Below are 21,593 nucleotides of genomic sequence, written 5' to 3'. Positions count from 1 at the left end.
GCCGCTTGGCTTGGAATCTTCTTTGTTCAAGATTCTGGTGCAGTTTTCTGAAAGCTTGGATCCTGGATATCCTGAGCAAGCTGCTTGCTCTCGTCCCCTCTACTCCCACTTGTTTGCCGAGCACCAGCGCTTTTGGCCATGCTGCTCCACATGGTTGGCCCCACATATTGGAAGTGCTGGCTTATTGTGCCCCAGAATGCGGCAGAAATCTGCTCCAGCCCAAAGCAGATGGCGGTGCTCGTGGACCCACTCCGTCACTCCTGTTCCCCACCATATGACATTCACACGTGGGTGAGCCATCTCCACTCTCCCCGTGCCAAGTGTTTAGCTTTGCTTTTTAGATGACTACTCAATCAGCCAAGTGCCCCAAGAGAAAGAGGGACCGCTTTCTCCATTGCTTTTTCTTACACACTTTTCTTTTTAATCCTCCTTCAGAACAACTGATTTTTTGTGTCTATGTTGTGCACATTAAGATGACTTCCATGTGTTAGTGGTTCATGTAGTTTTGTCTGGTTTGTGTAATTGTCTGCAGTACTGGCGGCAGGTGTACCTGGTAACCGTTCTGGCCATGATGTTGGCAGTGTTCTTTGCCCAGATACACCCTCATTACTTGACCAAGAAGTGGCAGAAGCTTCGCTCAGTTATATTCTGTGCTGTGACGGGATATGGCCTAATCCCAACCTGTCATTGGATCTGGCTCAGTGGGGGCTTCAGCTCAGACATAGTCCAGGTAAAAGGCATCCTCACTATTTTTTAATAGATATTCTTAAGAAACAACAACCGTATTAATAAAAATTAGTATTGCCAGACAACCCCCCCCCCCCAAATATGTCTGTGTGTGTGTGTGTGTGTGTGTGTGTGTGTATATGCAGAACCTGATTTTACCAAGTGAGACATGTTCCTGGGACAACATTGTTGTTGACCCTTGAACAACATTGTGATTAACCAATCAGATTTGAAGAACCAGTTTTTAGATTTTGTGAAGTTTATGCTTAAAATCAGTGTTTGGTGCTTGTACATCAGTGTCATTCATCTATCATTTCCTCTGATTTTAGGGATTACTCATGGTTAAGGTTAGGTTTAGGTGTAGGGATATGGTTAAGAATATATTTTTGGAGTAAAATGTTGTTCCAGGGTCAACAAAATATGTTGACCTAGGAACACTTCGGACTTGGCAAAATCAGGACGTGCCAAACAAAATATTAGTAGCTGTAATTTATGAAAATATAAGCAGTATAATTATTACTACTATTATGATAAATATATTTACCAGACCGTTTTTATATATATTTTACCATATGTATTTTTATATATTACATTTTACACACATATAATTTGAAGTTACAACATTATCATTATTACTGATATTTTAAAATGTATATTTATCAGATCTTTACCCATTTTTTCACAACTACTATACATACAAGCATATATATTTATATTTAGTGTTAGAGAGAGAGAGAGAGAGACTTCTTGATTGATTGACTGATTCATGTTGGTATTGATGGTATTGGTATGTTTATTTTTTGGTAGGAATTTGTCCCCAGAGTGCTGATCATGTATGTACTTGCCGTAGCTGCTATCATCTTCTACATGTCCAAAGTTCCAGAGCGTTATTTCCCAGGTACTGTGAATTATAATATTTCTTACTCTTTCATCTTTATTTCACTGACATGAATGCAGGGTTGCATGTCACTTTTGTGTCCAAGGAGAGAAGTTTTTAGAGTAATGCACTAAACCAAGGGCCACATCTGCCTTAATTAAATGGTGTGAGAGGACCAGCCTCAGACAAGTTAATTAACGCTTTAATGCTCCTTTTGTCATCTCTAGGTCAACTGAACTTGGGCTCCAGCCATCAGGTCTGGCATATTTTAGTGGTGCTCATGTTCTACTGGTGGCATCAGTCTGCACTTTTCATAACCAACTATCGTCACTCTCACCCTTGCCCGGACTACCCTCATCATTCCTAGAGTTATGGGATCGAGGGACACCAGTGAGGACTGTTGTATACCATTTTAAATGATCTTTAAGCTTAAACATATTGTTTAGATAATAAGATTGAGGTGTTTTTTTTTTTTTGTCATCTATTTTGAATGTTTTTATGCATTTTGTAAAGTGAGGTTTCAGTCTAAATACAAATTAAAGGCACTTGAGGTAATTAGTTAGGCTTTTAAAAATCAAGGTGAGCACCATTTCACTGGGTCTGTGTGCATTTCTATTTTATACAGATGTACTTGTTGGGTAACATGCAGGTTATGTGGCCAATAAGTCTGTTACATACTAATGGTTCTAATAGCATTCATAGTATTATTATCTGTCTGTTCAATATTGTATTTTCACCTAAGATTCAGTCATTCACAAGCTTAATTGTACTTTGATTTATGTTGGGTTTGTGCAAACATTAATTTTTTATGTTTTTTCAAACGTACATTATGTAATAGTTTAAATGAGACTTAAGTCATATAGTCTCATTTACAACATGGAATAAACCAAAGAGATTTGATAGGGCTTGTTCAGTGAATTGTTCAGAGATTGGTAAAATGTCTTGCATAAGTGGAAAATATATTTTGCGGGTGGCTGCACAGCATTGCCTTTTTGTAACACATCAGTATTTTTTTGTATTGATAGACAGATGAGTCCTTGTTTAATATTTTTTACTTTGTTGCCAACAAACTGCAATTTAAAAATCTTTCCATGCAATTAATGCATTTAACACACCAGTCTGTATGAGTCTTCATCAGGTTGTCTCAGTTGAGGTATCAAGTCAAAGTTAGGACTGTAATGTGAAATACAGCTACATGTTTTCAGTTAACTTTCAGTGATTGTACAGCTATACTTCATTTTTTTAAACAGCGCAATGTGCATTTGTAATGCTTAATTTTATGATGTTATTTTTGTTAGCTGTTATTGAATCATGATGCTGCATTAAGTAACACTATTTGAATTTTTTACTACATGTTGGGATATGGGTTCTTCAGTACATCTGAATAAACATTTACTTTGTCCTGGTTCAACTGCAGTTTTGGGTTCTTTTAATGACAACGTCTGACAAAAAAATTTAATGACCTCCAAAAAAACTATTTTATTGCATTGTTAAGAGCACAGTACTACATAAGAAAAAATCTTGCAACGTCTGAAACAAAAATAAGTAGATTTTTGGTCTTGAATGCTCAAATTGCAGATATTCAGTTAGTGTAAATACTGAATCTATATGGCCCTTTCATCAGTTAAATTGTGATACCCTTCATGACTAAAATGTCAATGTTAAAAATTGCTTCAAACAAATGACTGATATATAAATACGCAAAATTGCATTGAACACATTCATTCATTCTATTCCCTTTCCACAAGAGCTAACTGCTCATGATTGTAGGTTACTGGTATATACAGACATAGTGGAACACCTATTATTATAATCATTGATAACATTAAGATGTTTATTTCAGGTTGAGGAATTATTTCTATGCGAGTCATAACTATTGTCTAATAAACTGCAAGTTTAACTTCTCTTGTGTGGTCGGTTTACTAAAGGGAACATTAAATCAAGTCTCTTTTCATGTAGACATTGAAAACTTAGGCTTTAAAACACAATGCATTTAAAATGTAAAAATATGCATAAAATCATCTATGCGAATGACATTAAAATGGAGAAGGCCTACACTCCATTGATATTCCATTGATACAAACAGGCAACTACAGTCATTGTGCATTCGAGGTATTGTTAAGCAGGGTGGGGAATCCCCAGATAAGGCTTTATGGTGTTTCATGTTGCTAGATAGGAGTTGTACCAACTCAGTGGTCAACAATGGAGTACAAATTACAAAATGCTGTACTATAATTTCCAATGAGCAGAGGGCTTATTGTATTGCAGCATATAATGCTTTCTAGCATGTAAAGACTAAAGAATATGCTTCGAAAGCCTTTCTGAAAACGTCCATCTACCACAGGCTTAAGTCACCAAAAGGAAAATATGTGTTTTAGCTGTCCAGTTAGGTATTAAAATACATGAAAAAATACAAAAGTTGAATGTTACCTAGTTTAAAGGCCTATGTCCCAATGGAGTGCACATACACAGAGATCACAGCACAAAGCTCCCGTCGCTTAAAAGACATTTCAAAAGGCTGCATGGACTTTGCATTATGTTGCGGTGTATGTATCATCTCTGCATGTGTGCTGGAAGACAAGACATTCACTGCTTTGAGGGGAAAGGTGCAGCTCCGAAAGGGTCGAGATCCATTTGTGGAGTTTGCGGAGCTCCACTTTGGACCACCAGTTCTGTGAAAGGTACAGCTCCAAAGTCATCGATCTTATTTCCATCAAACACGCTATGTAGGGAACTGGTTCTCGGCCTACCGTTGGTCGAATTGATCTCGCTTTTGTTGTCTCCCAAGCTCTGGTGCTGACCGTGTCGACTGCCATCTTGTGGATGAAAAGGCTTGGCTCCAAACGGATCCAAAAAGACCTCCTCCGAGGACAACACATCTCCTTTTTCCATCACTTCGCCCAGGGAAATACTGATGTTCTCTTTGGAGTCTGACGTGCTGAGGAACTCGTTGCTGCTCTGTGAGTCCCTTCTGCCCACTTTCTTGTGCCTTCGAACCCGTTCGGGTGTACGGAAACTGGGTTTGTTGCTCTTCCTGCCGCTAGTGGGCGTGCTGTGGTGTCGCTTCCCATTCCCGCCACTGGCCTCTTGCTTGGTGCGCCTTTGCCGCGAGGAGAGTTTCTGAAGACTGCGCTGCTTCTGCCTCTGTTGCTGGGGACTATCTGCTTCGTCGAAAGGTGCTTGGCCAAAGATCGCCTCCTGATTTCCAGAAGCAGGTATTACATGGCTAGGTTGGAAAGGCGAGAATCCGAATACATCCACGCTGTCGGGAGAAATGGGTGGCGTCTGGCCGCTGGGTCCATCGCCACTCCTGCTGGACCTGGAGAGGTTTCTGTTGAAAGGAGCTTTGGTGAATACGTCAATCTCTTCTGTAGCGCCCTCCTGGCTAGCCTGCCTAAAACGGGCTTTGCCAAAAATATCTAAGCTCTCCGGTGACACTCTGGGCTGACCACTGCCAACAAAAGGAACTGCACCAAACACATCCACAATGCTCGCGACGGGCATGACTATACTTGGCGAACTGAGAGGAGGGATCACACTGGGTCCAGATTCAGCTTCCAAAGATCTAGGAGGCAAAATTTCAGCCTTTTCCTTCGACGACCCAAGTTTTGCTTTGCTCGAATCACAATCTGATTCTGAGCTGTGTTTGTCCTCCTCTTCCTCTATCTCTTCCTCAGAGTCCATGAGTAACGGCCTCTGACCCAGGTTCTCAGGTTCAGTGTCTTCACGTTCGCTGTGGAGACCTTCCTCCTCTTCGGCCTCCTCGTCTTCACTGCTTTTGGGAGAGGGCGGGTCGGACTCAAAATCACTGTCTGATTCCTGAGGCATTGAACTGCTGGAGCTACTTTTCTTTGCAGGTTTGTGCTCTTTGACTGATTGCCGGGTTGTGTCTTGTGAGGCTTGAACAGTCACAGCAACACTGAGCTTCTCAACTGGATGCTCTGCTGTCAGCACTCCAGCTCCTGCTGATTGAACATAGAAAATGGACGATGAATGTCTGATATACAGTACACAACATGGGACTAAGAAACCGCACATACTTAAAATTATTCCACACTGAATTTACTGAACTCAATTAGAAAACTTGCATTCTTTACCATGACAATTGTACAATATTAAAACCATGAAAATACTTAACAGTTAAAAATACAAAAACTTATAGTAAACAAAGTGAAACTAGAAGATTAGAAGTCTTGGAATTTAATAAATGACAATAAAAAAAAATAAAAAAAAGCTAAGCCTCATCATTATATAATACAGTTAAAGCTATAATTATTATTTTGTGTAATGATGCTTCTAATCCTTTAAATTTTACAATTACAGATTTTTAAGAAAAAGCTAATTTCTATTTTGAGTATTGACAAACATAGCAGAGATGACAAACTGTATTATATTTCAGTCTCACCTGACAGTACTTGAAAGACACATTTTTAACCTCAGGCAGGATTTTGGAAAATGTAAAAGACATTTTCAAGTCAGTTTATCTTGCTACAGCCCATCACAATATTTGTCAACATGTATAATTATTGAGGTATTTGTCTAATTTCAAAAGACTGAAATTCTCAACATGCACTGGCACTGCCATCCTCCCCCTGCTGAGCAGACAGAGCTGCAGATCTGTTATCATCAGATCCATCCAAACTGGCACAGCCAGACACAGAATTAGCCAAACCCGGTTCTATGAATATGACCAAGTCCAAAAATATATAAATAAAACAAAGTTAAACAACTAATTAAATAACAACAACAACAACTACTACTTCTACAATAATTATAGTCATAACAAGACAAGCAAGAACAGCAACTCGGGGGATGGGGGGCAGTAGAGCAAGAACAGCACAGGAGGAAAAGAAACTGTAGTGCTTTATCAAAGAAATATGAAGCTTAGAGGAAAAAATATATGAGCAGACTGTTTAGACTGTCCGGATTACAACACATCTAATCACGCCTACATCCTGGAACACAACAATCACAGCACAGCACAATGGAACATCCTTAATCATATAAGAAGATCGCAACCAGAAGACGACATTTATTGAGTGTTCTTTTCCAGGCTCATCTGATCACGGCTCTAGTCTGTCCAGACCTCTTCCCGCTTTGCACGAATGGAAATATCATATTGCTCTGAAAGCTACACCTCCCTTCCCCAGCTCAGCAGATGCTAAGATGATTGTCTTTTTGTCATCGCAATATATGCAAATGATTTAGTCACAGCTGTGATATGCTTCAATAGTTCATGTTCCCTCTTACCTTATTACGTCCAATTGCCTCTGTTCTACATTCCACTTTACCAGGCAAACAGAATATCTGAATTCCCCCTCCAAAAACCAGTTACATACTTTATCAACGCTTAACAAAATAATTAAGCATACAACCACAAAACATAATTGGTCCTTATACATCATCAAATACTTAGCATATTCTAATAATTATATATACTCCAATAGTATCCCATTCAACATTATCAGATCTAAAGTGTACAAGCAAGTGATTCATTATGTAGAGTTTATCAACTTCAAATATATATATATAAGTTCAGCGACAAAGGTGGTATGTTTAAGCCACTTCATTTAAACACTCCAAATTCATCTTGAGAAAACCATTTTGAAATCGGACACAGCGTTACCATGGAAATCATACTTTAAATTATTTTAGCGTGCTCCTCCCCCTTAGTGGGAGGTGTCATATTACAATTATACTTTTAGAATTACAACTTTTCAAAATCTTGACAAAATACATATCGTTGGAAAGGTCTGAGTCTCAGGATTCTATATTTGGTGGTTATTTTGTAAAAGGAATAATATTGAGAAAGAAATTGATACATTTGTGACAGAAAAATGCATTGAAAAAATTAAATGGAGTTTCAATGGCACCCGGTGGCTGTTTGTGGTATAACGCCTAAACAAAATTGCATATGAACCTACATTTCTTTATATCAACTTAAAATTTGGAGCAACTTATTTAGACATATGGCTTTAATTTTATAGCACTTTCGGATTAAACCATTTTATAAAATATTTATTATATATAAAATATGATTTAAAAAATTGTACCGTACATTTTCTTTACAGTAAATTTAAATGTATATAACTTTGTTTTCATTTTTTTATTATTATTTCACTTCTGCAATAATCCGCAGATTGTCTTTCAAAAGCGTTTAGAATTATAACAATTTAAGTGTGAATAGTCTACTTTCATGTCCATGTTCAAAAATGGGGGTGACAGTTGAAGGGTTAAGGGATGGGAGTAGCAACATCTTCATCCTTACATTTACACACACTTTTTTTTTTTTGTATGAACATGGTCTTAACATTACTTTTCCAAAATAAAAATGAAACCGATCAATGTCATATGTCCAGAATAAACTTTTAGACAAAGACAGCCATTCTATTATATGAAAGGAGGATCTTCTTGCTCGTGGCATAAAGGTGGAAGAAAGACACCAGACTTCTTATTCTCAAAGCATTTGTCAAACGGTCCCGATATGAGAGCTTCTATAACAAAAATCAACAAATATAACACCGCTTTAAAATAAGCTTTATTTATAATTAGCATTGTATAAAGAAACATTCAGTAATACATTTTGATACATGAGTATTTACATCAGTTTGTCAATTATCATTAACAGCTTATGCAACGGATGCTGTATGTATGCATGTACAGATGAGAAGTCACTGAGGAATGGAGGAGCTATCAACTCCTGTCATCTATAGGAACATATGCAACATAAACAGAGTGTTACATAGCTAAGACTCCTTTACCATGATCTCTGGTGCAACAGATTGCTTGAAATTAAAGCTGATGTAGGAGAAACTGTCACCTGTGCAATTTTAGTATTAGCGTTAACAAAACGAAGAAAAAAACGAAGAAAGGCTAAAAACAAAAAGGAACCTTTAACTCCAATGTATACTCAAGTAGAATTAGTCTCTCAACAACTGTTCTGCTTACACTTGCACAATTAGTTCAAAATATGGCTCAAAAGTCTTTTAATACAAGTTATGTGTTCACAAGTCTGTCAGCTTTGACTGTCCACCAATATCCCACTCAGTCAAGAGGTCTCTGAAACTGGCTGTCTTTATCTAATACAGAATGGTAAACAAAAACATTAAACTTTAAAAAGAAAACAAAATGTTACCAGAAAAAGCAAAGTAACTTGAGTGGGTGATGAGATGAATGAGTACATACAATTAGGAATCCAGAATACGGATTCGCTTAACATTTTGGTCAACTTACCGTTGGGAAAATAAAAGTTAAGTAAACATTATGGCAAGCCCTTATGTAAACCATCACTTAATTCACTGAGCAAGTACCTCTGAATGCATGCACTGACAATAAATCCATGTGACATTTGCCATTAATTAAGGCTCAATGCTGCCATTATGAATGAGACAGCAACAAATCATGTGATCTATCTGTGGTGTGAAAACCAGTGTTAACATGTAAAAAGGCTCATACATTCTTAGACGTAGTGTTTTCTATGGAAAACATCACGTCTGACCAGAAAAGTGTTCTAGCATAGGCTACATAATAATAAAACAAATTATGCAAAAGAAAGGAAAAAAAGGGCTGCCAACTCTTCCTTGCTTCTGTAGATGCAACAGTTTCTGCTAACCTCACTCCAAGTTAACCTGCCAATGTTCCCTAAATTGGCAACTTAAAGTATTTTCACAGTAAATTTCAGAAAGGAAAAAATGAGGAATGAGGTCTCAATGAGGAATTTTAAGCCAACTCTAACACTGGAGGAGAGAGACTTCTTGTGTTCAACTCCATGAAATATTGGCATGTTAAAAGAAAACAAAGGGAATGTGAGGATGGCTGGAAATTTTCTATGGTTTAAGGTCTATGGAAATTGTACCTGAGATCTTCTGGCACTCACTTTTTCTGTCAAACTATTTGCTATCAAGCACAAAACATTGCTAATAACTGATCTAAAGAAAAGAAAAGGCTGTTCAAGAATCTGAAAATCTATTCTATCATGCCAACCTGATGCCTTTGACAAAAAATGTTAATGCCAAAATAATAGAAAAAAGAAAGAAAATTCCCTTAAACTTTTCTTTTCTTAACTAAAGGAAAAACAAGTTTTCATGTTAAAAATGTTAGTCCCGAAAAAAAAAATAATCTAAACAAGTCGAGTAAAATTCACTTTTACATAATGCATTGAAACTGCACCACTATATAAGAGTTACCTCAAACTATCTGATTAAAACTCAACCTATTAAAATGTTGTTTAAAAATGCAAAAATGTGAAAAGAACATGGCATCATTTACAATAATAATATAGCCAGTGCAAAGACAAACAAAAGCTGAAGCAACAAATAATAACAGTAAGGAAAAAAAATAAAGGCACCAGCAACAAGCATGGAGTTGATATAAAGCTGTGATTCGATAAGTAGAAATCTCTAGAATAACACTAAAAACAACATATGCAAGTTTATATTTCTTATCGCTTATAGTTCCAACTGATACATATGCTTTAATTTATAATCTGCAAATTCTCCCTATTTCTATGCTTGCATTTTACGGTTTCTTATTTCCAGCCTGTTGGGGGGAGTGGGGGGCTGGCTATATATAATATCTAAATATTTGTATATGGTACTAGAGATATAGTATTTAATCACATTTCATCAAATCATAATCTTTGTCTATATCTAATGAACAGTGAGAAATAAAAACAAAAAAATTCATTAAGACTAATACAGGGTTCGTTTAAACAATGTCAAGATTGTAAGCCTCTAAAAAATGTATGCAGTTAAAGTGGTTAAAGGAATAAATGGTAACACTGATTTTGTCTGTCTCCTGACTCCAGATGTGACTGATATGTGGTGTAGAGGGGCCACATCCAATGAGCAGAGAGACGGAAAGGGGTCGGGAAGAGCAGGAATAGGGGAGCACAGATATGAGGAGAGAGGAGGACGGTAAACAGGGAACTTTGGCGAGGGTCCTTTGAGAGCCGGCTGCTAGAACTTGCCTGCGTTGGCCAGGAACGGCACAGAGCCAAATGGATCCTCAGGGAGTGAGGGCTGCAGCACCGGCTGCTGTCTGTCTATGCTGCTGGCCTCCATGCCGAGAGATCGCTCTACTGGCTTTTCTGTGGGGAACAGGGGAACTAAAAGGTTAGTGCAGGAATAAAGCAGGATGTGTATGCCCTCTGCTGGAGAGGGTGTAGAATAGAATACTAGAAGAGGATGGAGGTGTGGATGCAATTCTAAAACAGACTCAAAAACGGAAACACTTGCTTGCTCTTAGAAGGTCGAACTCTCGATCGAGAAGCTCCTCTTCTGTGAGCTTGGAGAAATTGTCTTCTCCAAATGGGTTCCAACCAGACATATCAAGAGGGTTATTGACAGTCTGGGGAGGAGGGCTCATAACACCCCCGGTGGACACTGGGTTTCTACAACAACAGAAAAAAGAAAAATGTCAAGACACTTTAAGAGCTACACGTTAATGAGTCAATATATAGACAGCGATTTTCATGTATAGAAATTAGAACTTTTATTCCCGATAGAACACATTTAATTGATCAAAAATGACATAAACGATACTAAAAATTGTTTCAAATAAATGCTGTTCTTTTTCTGAATCAATGGTTTCTACAAAAACATTAACCAAAATTGTTTCCAACATTGATGATGATAACATTTGTGAAGGATCATATGACGCTGAAGACTGAGGTAATGGCTAAAATTTATAATATATTATTTATTATTATAATAATAATATTTCACAATATTTAATTCAAGTTTTCAATTCAAGTTTATTTTTATAGTGCTTTTCACGATACAAATCTTTGGCAAAGCAAATATAATTGCTTTATTGATCAAATTAATGCATCGTGGGTGAGCATAACCCATTAAATGAACCATAAAAAAAAAATTAAAACATAAAAAAATAAAACAACCCCAAATATTTCAATAGTAGTGTACGTTCTACTGTGAAATTTAATGACAGCAGTACATTTTCACTCAGTGTGACAAACTGACTATAGAGATGTACATCAGTAATAATGTCCAAGACGCTTACCTGATGTTAGCAAAGGGGATCTCTACTGGAGAAGGTCCGGCAGGGTTATAGGAGCCCAGTGGGGTCTGGAACTCCAGAGGGGAGATATAGGTCACCTGTTGGACTGGAGCACATTGCTGCTGCTGCTGCTGCTGAACAAAGGCCTGCTGGTACTGAAGCATCTGTAAGGAGACAACAAATAAACTCCGTTTAGTAAACTGTGACCCTATTTCTCTAAGCAGGTTTAAACAGTGCCTGCTGTGGTGTGCGAATGCTCCTCAATCTTCAGATCAGCACTCTGACAACATAATGGTGCTACTTTCATGTCCATTATTATTTATTATTTGGCGAGCAGCTGTGTAATAAGCAGGATATAATATCCAATACTGCATATTATTAAACCCTTCAGCAAAACACAAGACCTGGTCATCCTGGGTATTTTGTGATAATCACTAAATAGATGGCTGTGCATCACCCCTTACTTAACTTTTGCTAAACACAGAGAAAAGTGTGCTTTTTCTAGACACAATGAAAGCGACACAGACAGAAAGAGTACCACAGAGGCCTTCGAATTTCCCTACAGTGTAATAGCCTCATATGCTATGATTTAACAAAGAAAATCGGTCGATTTCACCACCCCATTCAATCCCCTGATGGTTTTGCATGGAGCAGATTGCATCTGAAATTAAACAGATGGTAATCGTTCGGTGGAAAATGAGCTAAAAACTGCTCCACCTTAACATTATGTATTTAGCAAAAGTCGGTTAGCAACATTTCCTGTTTTAACGTAAATACAATTCAAAGGAATTATTAACGGATACGACTGGCACAGAAGACTGCCTTAGTTCGGAGGGCTAAATGAATATTTAAGGCAAAGACATCTCATTTCAGACTTTAAATTATTTATTAAATACAATATACAACCTAACCTACTGACATACACATACTGGCTACATTTATATTTAAAGCAGCACTATCCTCCTGAATGCATTTCACATTCCTTTACAGCATTCATTTATAAATCTCTCCTACATTAGAACTGCATCTATTTAAAATCTGGAACAACTCCTCTTTAAATAGTAAACAAATGACCCAGCCATTAATGTCCCAGGTGTATGAGGTGTCTCACCAAGGCAGTGTAGTGGGCCTGCTGTTGCTGCTGAGATTGATATATGGGCTGCTGCTGCATCATCATCTGCTGCTGAAGCATCTGCTGTTGCTGCATCTGAAGGCTCTGCTGCATGGCCTGATGATACTGTGAAAAGAGAGAGAGAGAGAGAGAGGTCAGTGAACAATCTGTTGTGATGAGCGTGGGGGTTACATTTATGCTTCTTAATGTTTAGTAACGCAGTTAATTATGCCAGTTTCTACCGAGTAGTAACAGGATAGTTTATACCATGGATAATTGCGGATTTACAAATTTACATTATAGTTGACAATGGCATACATTTATTTCTAAATCTAATACAGACAAATATTCCCAAATTAGTAAGTCTTTCCTTAAAAACAAAACAATAAAAATATAACAATTTATATGATAGATTAATGTTTATAACACGCTGAAGACAGTCCCTCCAGAAAAACGCGATTATGCGATCGCCTGATTTAATGCATAATCAGCCAAAGGCCGCATATTTATGCGGGGTCGCATTTTTTTCAAATATGCCGCTCTTTTGCCGCATAAATTGCCAATTTCAGAAAGCAAAATATGTGGGGCTAGCATGATTTCATAATCCCTGTATTTTCGTTGCAAAAAACTCACATATATATTAGCAGAAAGTTGAAAAATTTTGTGTTTACTTCACACATGTAAAGCACCATTTTCCCTCTATTGCCATGGGAACCTTATGAAGTGACGTAATTACGTGACGTGAACATCATCTGCAAACTCCGCGGTGAAACCAGGGTGAAACTTGAAGCGTGCAAATCATTCTTATTTGCCAACAAAAATAAGAGCAAAAAAACTTGCGAAGCAGTTTCCCGATTTGTTACATGACAGTGGAGCCAAATTATACTGCGAGAACTTGCGAAAACTGCGGTTTGATGAAATAGAGAAAAAAAGGTGATTCCCCCAACACCCCCTTCTCACCAGGCTACTAACACTGTTGTAGTTTCATTCAGAAGTTGATGCAACTTTACAGTTGTAAGATTGCACTTTTTTGTTACAGAACAGTACCAAAAACCTACAGTTGTAATTATATTAGTAGTATGTAAAATTATTTACGTTGCAGTAAGAGACTGCAACTTAAATATTCTGTGATTTAGTATGCTCGCTTATCATAGGAAGTAATAAGAAATTGCTCTTTACATTTAAGGTAGTAGCCTAGTGAGAAAAAGGTGTTGGGGGAATCACCTTTTTTTCTCTTTTTCATCAAACCGCAGTTTTCGCAAGTTCATCGCATAAAATTGCACAAATATCCCGCATATTCCATCGCATTTTTTAAGAAAACTTGCTGCAAAATCAAGGATTTTTGCCTGCAACAATCACAAAAAAATTCAAACCCTTGAAAATGCACTTGTGCCCAAATACAGTCATTTTTAAAGACCTGCAATCATTTTTTAATTAAAGCTGTTTCACACTGGTCTAGACTTCCTGAGCCTCTTATTACCTGTTGCATGTACTGCAGCTGCTGTGCAGTGACTTGCTGTTGATGGTGTATATTGTGCTGCTGCTGCTGCTGCTGCTGCTGCTGTTGTTGATGATGTAGCTGTTGCAGTCGAAGGTCTCCAGGCTGCAGCTGCTGTAACACTCGGTTCTGTTGACTGCTGCTTGGCATCTGTGCAGCTGACTGCTGCACGTTTCCAGAAGCTAAGATAAGAACAAATACAGTCAAAGCTACTGTCTCTAAATGGAAAAAAAAACAAACATCCAAAATGTGGATTATATTGCTCACCTTTCTGACCGTTGCTAACTGTACCTGAGGATACAGTCATTTTCACAGGAGTTACAGAGCTGGGCAAAGGTAAAACATTACTATTTGCAGCTTTGGGTCTTTGCCTGGGTGCAATTGATGTTTCGGTTGGTCCAATTGAATCTGTTATTCTAATGATAAAATAAATAAGGTGAAAACAGGCTACTTAAATGGTTAGTTGGATTCAAACAGCATGAAAATCACATACAAAGCTCTAAAATGTTACCTGGCTTTTGTCAGGCTCTTTTTAGCAGCAATGTCACTAGCAGTAAGGGGCTCTGGAAGTGAGGTGGGAAGGGGAGAGCTCTGTGAGGCCAAAAACAAAAACTTGTTAATTACTCATAATTCTTAAATCATATGAAAGTTTAAATTCAATTAAATTGCGTGAGTAACTTACAAAGAGATTTGGCACTGGACACTCCTTTCCAGTTAAGCGAAAGGCAAAGTAAGAAACTTGATAGATGTCAGGTCTCTTTTCTTGATCAGGCTCCAACATGTATCCTGTGACAAAGAAAAATAAACAGTTCTCCGATGACTTATGGGTGCGTATGTTCAACCTGAGTGTGCTTTTAGGAGAAGCTCACCAAAAAAAAATCACTAATACATGCCATTTTTTCAGTACCTCTATACAACCAGACGGTGGAGCTAGTGTCTAACTTAACATCAAAACTTTACCACAGCCCTCATACACTCATATTACACAATCTTCCACAAAATAATTCCAAACCTCTTGGGAATATTTAAAAGCTGCTTACTCATTAAACTGTGCAACTTAGAGGAGAATTTTGAACCGTCCGGAACAGCAAAGGTTCCGTCACATATGGCAACTTGACTCTCCCCAAATGGAAGTGTGAAGAAACACAGCTTGTACAACAAGCATCCAAGTGCCTGGGAAAGAGAGAGAAAACAAAAAACTGTAATTCCACACAAAACCATTCAACACATCAGGTTTCATTGCTCTAATAAGCAAATACTGCACCGACCGTGACAACACTTATAAAGGCTGACAGCTGCTCTATGTTGTATAAGATGAATTCTGAGAATTCCTTCTATTTTCAGATGCTGCAAATGGGCAGGAAGTACTGCCATACATTTCCTCGTCCTACCCAAGCAAGTTCTGACATGTTGACCAAGAACTGCAACCATTTGCACTGGTGAAATTTATCACAATGAGACCTTTCCATTGAAGGACTATCATGGAACTGTGGGTGGACCGTTTCTTTTCTGCCCAGCATTAGTTTGGAAGAAGGAGCTGTGAAATGAGGCTAAGATACCTTTCAAAGCATGTTAAAGTTAAAGAGGAAGTTTGCCTTCACGAGGTCCTCATTTCTGCCTTTACATCACTGACAGAAATCAGGAAGTTCTTTTCTTTAATGCTTTCCATCAGGTCCACATGCTCATAACACTGCTCCCCATCTCTAGTAAACATGTCTGAAATGTGACTGATTGCATCTTGTAACTTAAAAAACTAAAATCTACTCGATTCTACACCACCGCACCCTGATGCATGCCTCGATTTTTCATGACAAAGCAAAACAACAAAGGAACCAACTTTGAAACAAAGCCAGGATTTCAAGGATGGCTGTAAAGCACACTCCTAAGAGCCCTTATTTATGCAGCAAACCGGTTTGGCTTCTGTGTCTGCTGTGTCAGTCTGACCAAACCAGCTCTCCAGCTTGTGTAATGTTCTGGAGAATGACGAGAGAGAGAGAGAAAGAGGGACATAAAAGAGAATGAGTGGGTGGAGATGAGGAAGAGAGAGACAGGGGAGAATGTGCGTCTGTGTCTCTGTGTGTGCGACTGCGCGTGTGTTTGTATGTTTGTGTTCAGTGCATACCCAGATATCAGCCTTTGTGGTGATGGCTTTCCCTTGGTACAAGTTGATCATCTCTGGGGCACGGTATGACAGAGTTGTGTACCTAGCAGAGAAGAATGAAAATAATCCAAGGTTTAAAAGACTTAACTTTCTGACACACCAGAACTAGTAATAAGAAATTACATCATCTAGACAAGCTTAAAACATTTAGTAAATTCTTCAAGATTACAGGCACAAATTGTAAATCTGATGCACCAATGAGCTTCACAAAACCGCAAATCCACCCACTGCTCTGGGGCAACACCCATTTTCTGTAACTTGGTGTAAAAAAAAAATAAAAAAACACCAATTTTCTCTAAAAAAAAAAAAAAAAGTTTGACACTCGAACTACAATACATAGCATTCTATCAAAACACACACACACACACACACACACACACACACACACACAATTAAATCTGGATCAGGACACATTCAATTGATTAAAAGTAACAGTAAAGACATTTCCAATGTTACAAAATTGTTTGTTTGTTATCTAAATAAATTATGTTCTTTTAAACATTGTATATATTATCTAGAAATGATCACGGTTTTCATGAAAATATTAAGCAGTACCATTTCAACATTAATAAGAAATGTTTCCTGAGCACCAAATCAGCATATTAGAATGATTTCTTAAGGATCATGTGACACTGAAGAATAATGGCTGCCAGAAATTAAACTTTGCCACAGGAATTAATTACTTTTGAAAGTATATTAAATGTATTAAGTAATCCAGAGAGATGTAATCGTAAGTAGTAAGTGCTTGACATTTTCCCAAACTATACAATCATTGTAGGTAACACACACACACACACACAACAAAATATTTGTAAAAAATTCCCCACTGTATTACAGAACTCCACACTGTTCTGTGGAAATTCTTACTTCTTGATCTCGTCCTCCACCGCTGCTATTCCATCTTTATGTGGAAGCAGAACTTTATGTGTGGCACTTCCAAAGTCACACAAGACGTAGTTTCCCTGGTCATTTAGGAGAATGTTTTCTACCTGTCAGCACACACACACACACACACACACACACACTTGTTGGTGATCTTTAAGTAGAAGCACTATAATTTTTTATAGGTCAAGTGACAGAGGCAGGAGAGGAAGAAGGACATTTAATGAAGTACTTCATTTAAACATAATTATTACATTATACACAGACATTTTTAAAAGGCACAAACTTGATATTTTACATTAAAGACAGTATGCACTCTTTATTGACAATGTGCCAAAAAAAAAACGTCAATTCCTTTTAGTACGTTTAGTACTAAATGTCACAAATGTCACTCATGGGATTAAATGGGTTAATGCACAAAGACACAAAAAGAGGAAGTAAACCAGTTACAACTAGTCAATTTGGAATATCCTGAGCAAGTATTTACAGAACATGCATGCTTCTTTGCAAAATAATATTATATTGACAGAAACATCAAACAAAATTGTCCACACAAATCGTATGTCTTCAGCAGACCTGAACTGACTATTACAGTACATTAACATCATTTATTTTGTTCTTGACAACCAGTGGTCCTCATCACCTTATGTCATAAGAAAATCAACAATATGAGGAAATCCCTCTATGACAAATGAGTGAACAAATTGCTTCCACTTCAGTGTTCAATAATTTGCCAATTATTTTAGACTGTGACTGGTTTTGACTGGTGGGAAAAAGTGTTTGTTTGAATGGCACCACTGGCCTGTTCCCACACTTTTCTGCCAAAAGGGCGGCCTTGCTTCTTTCAAGCACTGCTGTTATTCACAGACACTGCATTGCATGCCTGTCTTTGCCTGTGTTGCGCTAATGCTTGCCATTAATAATGTTTGTGAACAGAGTAATTGGTTTGAGAGATCATGTCTAGTATTAGTGTGTTGAACTGGAACGCTCAGCACATGGTTCCCTAAACTGACAAGGAGTGTCTTCAATATACCCTTTCAGCCAGGCTAATTCAGTCAGACAAAAGAATACGAGTGATTAGCCAGAGTGCCTTATACTTGCTCTCCAAAATGTATAAAATCACACGGACGAAAACGCCAGACGTGTCTGTACTTGTGCCTACAACTTCACACCTTCAGTGAACCATTTAAAATAACGGCATTTACATTATATTGCTTAGAAATATAAAGCAATTTTCTTTCCTGTACCTTTAGGTCTCTGTGAATGATTGGAGTTTTACACTGGTGGAGTCTGGCAACAGCTTCACATGCGTCACAGAATATGTTGAGCACCTCCACTTCTGTGAATCCTATATGCAGCCGCTGATTCATCTGCTTCACCACCTGACCAGCTGGATGGCAACACATTCATTCAGTCAACACACAAAGCAGGATCAGATTAGGGATTTCAGGAGACTGGCGGGCAAACCGAGGTCTTAAAATAATCCAGTTTAATTGTTCAATGTTATTTTAGTTTTATTTATATACTAGTACAGTATTTATTCATATTTTAAATAAGCTTCAAAATGTATTCATATTTTGAATCAGCAATAAAGCTTACTTAAAAATAACAAAAAACTAAATTTGATTGTTTTAGTTTTTAGAACCATAGCAACAGTTTGATCAGTTGGCTGCGGAAACCAGATCCATTTCAACGCCTCAAAAACCAAATCTTCAAACCAAGTACTGGCTCTTAATCAGAAATACTCTAAATTCAGGATGTTTGTTCTGTTAACAGTCCTTTAAAACAGCTGTCTCTACAAAGTTGTGTGGAAATCTGATTAAAAATGATAATGTTTAGTGCGCAAAATGTTTAGAACATAGTTTAACTGGAAGCTGTTTTACCCTTGCAATACTCCATCAGAATCAGAACCTCCCAGACACTGTCTCCGACCGCATTGGTGCTCGAGTCCAGATACCGCACAATGTTCTTGTGGCCCGACAACTCTTTCTAAGGGGACATAAAAAAAGCTTTTGGAAACGTGATATCCTGGTGTACTCACCCAAATGACACACCCCAGCTCGACTCACCATGATTGTGATCTCCCGCTTGAAGATGTTCAAATCGTGGACATTGTTCACATACATTCTTTTCAGGGCACATCTTACTCCACTGTGTGTGCGGGCCAGAAACACCATGGAGAAACCTCCTGGATACACAAACACACAAATACAGATGGTTAGTTCAGACGCCATACATTTCCCCACTGATAAACATCAAGCAATTGACACTGAGAACATCTACTTGACAAAAGACAGATGTACACACAAATAAAAACACACATTTTGAGTTTCCCCAACAAAGTTAATTCAAAGAGGAACTTCAGGAGGGTTCTACAATACATTAAATAAAAATGTGTACAAAAAAAAATAAGGTAAACAATAAAAATAACACGTAATTGCTTTATTACTCTCAATTTTATTTCTATTTTAATATAAATATATAAAACAAAAATATGAACATGTTTTATGTGTGGGTTTATTGACATGTCTATAAAGGGTGGGGATCTGGAGAGATGGTGATGGATAGCAAAATGGCTGATGTCACTGGCAGAAACTGCATTGCCATTTCAACAGAACGAGTTGTGGGTAGCACTGTGCACCATAAACGAGAGTCGGAAATGAACAATTTAAAACCCATTACTACTGCCCACGTCTCATTTTTGAAGAACATGGAAGTCACCTTTTGTAATGGAGTTCTTTCATTCTGCTTTAGTTTTCTTTTTCTCTCGTCGAAAGCTGGAAGTGCTCCTGGATGAATGAGTTGACAGAATTTAAAGGACAGAAGAGGCTGAACTTTGTATCAACCCGAGATGAGTTCAGGCATCTTCTGTGTGACCCTCTGTTACTCTTGTTCATTTTTAACGAGACAGACAGTTCAAAATGTCCTTCCAGCGTGGCTCAATACATGAAATGCATTTACAGGAGGAAAGTATGATGGAATAGAGGCAGTCTTAAGCCAAGTTAGGGATTGGCTCACTGTTGGCAGTCGCCTTAGGAGAAAGACAACCTAACAAGGTTTGTTCACCTAAAAATGAAATTCTGACATTTTCTCAGTATTATTCCACATGCATGTGACCGGTTTTATTCTGTGGAACACAACTTCAAAAATTAAGAAAAAAAAAGCATCTTTAAACTTCCATAAAAGTAATTCACACAACTTGTGTGCTAAAATTGTAACTCCTCTGAAGCCATACACCAGATATTAAGATAAAAGGGAAAAAACACAATAATGGCTGTCATGATTAAAAGGGCCATATGACATTGATACCCCTCCTTTCTGAAACACATCGATTTTTACAAAGCTCAAAGGTTGTTCCTCAAACACGTCTAAGATCTATGGGTGATGAGGCTTTCTCTTTCTATGCTCCTGTCCTTTGGAATTCTCTGCCTCTTGAACTTAGGGAAGTTCAGAATTATGATGTTTTTAAAGTTCTACTTAAGACCTTTTTTTGTTTTTTTACTTGCAATTGCTTGCTGATTTTATTTATTGTATTGATTATATTGTGCATATATTGATATATATCAGTGCTTTGAAAAGCTACTTTAAAGGCACTTTATAAAATAAAGCCCAACATTTTCAGATCTAGCCACCTGGCTTAAGCCTCTGTGCTTCATCAGAACTCAATGAATGGGAGTACTGACTGCCTACACAGTGGCGAAGAGCTCTGAAACAACATGCAGTGAAGAAGGACGCCATGCCTCCACAACACTTCTCCCATCAGTTCCAGTGTGAATGAATCCTGGCAACGTATGACTGGCAAGTCTTTTCTCATTAACAGCATGCTGAGTCACGGAGCGGCCCTCAGCCCTGACACAAAGGAGGACCCACAATGCTGCCCTTGTTGCGTAACAAACTCATGCTTGTTTAGCCGCCCTGAATTGAAAAAGTATTCGTATGGAGACCAACTAATCGGGACCTTGAAGAGGTGGAGAAAAACAGTGTTGCAAAGAAATCCCCCCAAACAATTGCGTTTGTGACTTAAAGACTTCAGATTAACATAATATGGAAATTCACCTTACCTATTTTCTAAATACAACTATGCATTTTTATTGTTTTTGTTGTAAAATATTCATCCCTGTATGCGTTTTTTTTTTTTTACCTTTTCATTTTTTTTTTTTTTTTATCAAAACATCAACTTAAATCTTTAAAATGGTAAACGTCACTCTAGTGATGTTAAAGACAGTAAAATAAACAAGACTTGTCACGAGTATAGTTTTGAATGGAGAAAAATGAAATGCTCAATATGGCCGCTCTGTTAAACGAAGCACCGCTTCTGAGT

General features: G+C 37.7%; 1 protein-coding gene across 2 annotated transcripts in view; it reads right to left on the bottom strand.

The window, feature by feature from the left end:
- Positions 1 to 3,057: 3,057 nt before the first annotated feature.
- The window catches only part of LOC113077738 (BMP-2-inducible protein kinase-like), a 31,434-nt gene continuing 12,898 nt past the window's right edge, over positions 3,058 to 21,593 (bottom strand). The window contains exons 2-16 of one of the 2 annotated variants that reach the window (XM_026250022.1): positions 19,342 to 19,460; positions 19,156 to 19,261; positions 18,520 to 18,662; positions 17,258 to 17,379; positions 16,352 to 16,433; positions 15,270 to 15,402; positions 14,912 to 15,015; positions 14,741 to 14,820; positions 14,497 to 14,645; positions 14,212 to 14,411; positions 12,732 to 12,857; positions 11,624 to 11,784; positions 10,840 to 10,994; positions 10,572 to 10,691; positions 3,058 to 5,568 (exon numbers count right to left, since the gene is read on the bottom strand). In XM_026250022.1, coding sequence (XP_026105807.1) covers positions 4,190 to 5,568; positions 10,572 to 10,691; positions 10,840 to 10,994; positions 11,624 to 11,784; positions 12,732 to 12,857; positions 14,212 to 14,411; positions 14,497 to 14,645; positions 14,741 to 14,820; positions 14,912 to 15,015; positions 15,270 to 15,402; positions 16,352 to 16,433; positions 17,258 to 17,379; positions 18,520 to 18,662; positions 19,156 to 19,261; positions 19,342 to 19,460 — 3,179 coding nt within the window. In that variant the 3' untranslated portion in view covers positions 3,058 to 4,189. The remainder of the gene's footprint in view (positions 5,569 to 10,571; positions 10,692 to 10,839; positions 10,995 to 11,623; positions 11,785 to 12,731; positions 12,858 to 14,211; positions 14,412 to 14,496; positions 14,646 to 14,740; positions 14,821 to 14,911; positions 15,016 to 15,269; positions 15,403 to 16,351; positions 16,434 to 17,257; positions 17,380 to 18,519; positions 18,663 to 19,155; positions 19,262 to 19,341; positions 19,461 to 21,593) is intronic. The other variant, XM_026250023.1, reaches the window with a different exon arrangement.

Source organism: Carassius auratus, chromosome 5, assembly GCF_003368295.1.
Source record: "Carassius auratus strain Wakin chromosome 5, ASM336829v1, whole genome shotgun sequence".
NCBI classification, from domain to species: Eukaryota; Metazoa; Chordata; class Actinopteri; order Cypriniformes; family Cyprinidae; genus Carassius; species Carassius auratus.
This window is presented reverse-complemented; position numbering and strand designations above follow the sequence as displayed.